Here is a 2163-nt window from a genome sequence, read left to right on the forward strand (position 1 = left end):
GCGTGTTTGTGTCTCAGGTCTGACGGACTGGGAGGACGATGAGATTCTGGCGTCGGTGCTCGCCGTCTCCCAGCAGGAGTATCTGGACAGCATGAAACATCAGAGCGCCGCCGCCATGCATCGAGAGAGGGAGCCGTCGCCCGACAGCAGCTGATACCTGGGAAACGCGACACGCCCCCCCTCCCCCCCCGGCCCGCCTCACCCCTGACCCACAGACAGAACTCCAACATGACAAAATAAATCATCCAACACAGACGCACTCTTTTTTTATCATCAGCTTCCTCCTTCCTGCTTCACTTCCTGTTACCTCGCAGAGCTGGGTCTTACCGCTGATCTGGGATCAGTTGTTGTTTAAAGTCGGCAGCTTCCAGCAGGTTGAACTTTAACCCCTTCACAACCATCCAGTTAGCTCTGTGGCTAACAGCGCCAGTGGTTTTAATGAAGATTGCTAACGCTAACCTGAACCAGACGTCCAGGCGTTCGGGCTCTGAGCTGCTGTCAGAACCAAACCTGAAGGCCCGTCACATGTTCTGGTTCTTGTTAGAGAGCAGGATATTAGCTTTGTGGCTAAAGGAGTCATTGGTTTTAATGAAGAATGCTAACGGTGAACTGAACTGGACGATCTGCTCGAGCTCAGAACTGAACCTGAAGACTCATCGGAGCTGGTTCTGGTTCTGCTCAGTGATCAGGCCGTCAACCTAAAAAGTCTTATCATGTTTGTTGGCTGCTGTTAGCTTAGCTGCCAACATCTGGATCATTTCCCACCACTGGCGGCCATGTTGGCGGCCATGTTGGTGTCGACACATCATCTGAGGAACAGCCTTCAGCCGGCGGCCTTAACTCCGCCTCCTCCTCCTCGACCTTCATCATCAGACTCATTTAGCTGCATGTTTAATTGACCACCGCCGATCTCATCATAGAGAAGAAGCAACAAAATTAAAAAACGGAGAAAATCGTCCTACTTATCCTCCTAATGATCGATTATTGTTATTATTAATAATATAAGTTTGTTTTGTTTTATTTTCTCGTTTGGGATGAAAACAGTTTTTTCTTGGAATAAAAAGAAGATAATGTTTCTGAAAGATGTCTGAAAGTTTTATTCAGCCGCACTTTGTTGTTGTTTTGTTGTTGTTTTGACCTTTTAGTCAGTTTTTCCTCCATGTCTTCATTTTCAGCATCTAAATGTGTCCAGCTGCCTTTTTACTTTCAACAAACCGAGACGTTTTCAAAACGCTGAATAAAGAACATTAATCTGTTAAAACGATATTTAGATTAACTTTGATGTGAAAACGCAGAGCTGGTTGGAAGCTTCACTCAAAGGACCGATATGAGATTAAAACTGAGTCAATCTGCAGATTAAAGAGTTAAAACTCAATAAATGTGAATGAAAACTACATTTAGAAGAATAATCATGGTCAGCTCTCTTTGGCCCAACATTTATGAGTATCTTTGAAAAGTTTGACTTAACATTAAAAAGACAGGAAGAGAAAAGCGCGCCATTTGTTGCTGCGTTCATGGAAACTGGGAAAAAGCATCACGTGGTGTTAGCAGAGAAGATGTTTGGAGTCACCGTCAGAAACTGGACTTTTTAGTTTCTTTGTGTCCAATTACAGATCAATAATTACAGTATCTGACATCTAAATGTGTTTTAACAATTCCAGTTTTGATAATTAACAATAAACAAAAACTTTACAACAGATTCCACCAATAAAATGTAGATTATTAATAAATAATGCTGATGCTTTTGAGAAGATTTACAGCACATGGACCCAGTTTCCATAAAAGTTGACATTTTCTGAATTCATCAAACAATTAAATCTGCAGTTTGTTGCATTTCATTTCATAATTTTAACGTTTTCAGGCCTGACCGGTTTTATTGTGTTTCGAATATTTAAGCCATTTAAAACATGTTTCTCCATTTGAATAAGTTGTGAGTTTCTAATCTTCAAACCTGGAAATGTTCATCATTTATTCTCAGAAACAGGAAGATGATGGCGTGCTGCGTTCAGGGCCCGTGAAGACGGAGCACGGATGTTGGTTGACCTTTTTAGGGAACCCTCTTGGACCTGGAAGTGGTTGATGACAACTTTACCAACCTTTAAAATGAGAATAACAGATTTTATCTTTACACTCTAAGGTCTGAATTTGAATCTAAAGTTGGGG

The 2163-nt window shown here is 41.9% G+C and overlaps 1 protein-coding gene across 1 annotated transcript in view; it reads left to right on the plus strand.

Annotated features, from left to right (window-relative positions):
• Nucleotides 1-1059, plus strand: part of otud5a (OTU deubiquitinase 5a) — a gene marked incomplete at its 5' end in the record, with an annotated part of 128892 nt that extends 127833 nt beyond the window's left edge. Inside the window, 1 exon segment of the mRNA XM_037685074.1 lies at nt 18-1059. Coding sequence (XP_037541002.1) covers nt 18-154 — 137 coding nt within the window.
• Nucleotides 1060-2163: the final 1104 nt, after the last annotated feature.

The sequence above is a fragment of the Nematolebias whitei genome, chromosome 11 (assembly GCF_014905685.2).
Source record: "Nematolebias whitei isolate Nwh7 chromosome 11, NemWhi1, whole genome shotgun sequence".
Classification (NCBI taxonomy): domain Eukaryota; kingdom Metazoa; phylum Chordata; class Actinopteri; order Cyprinodontiformes; family Rivulidae; genus Nematolebias; species Nematolebias whitei.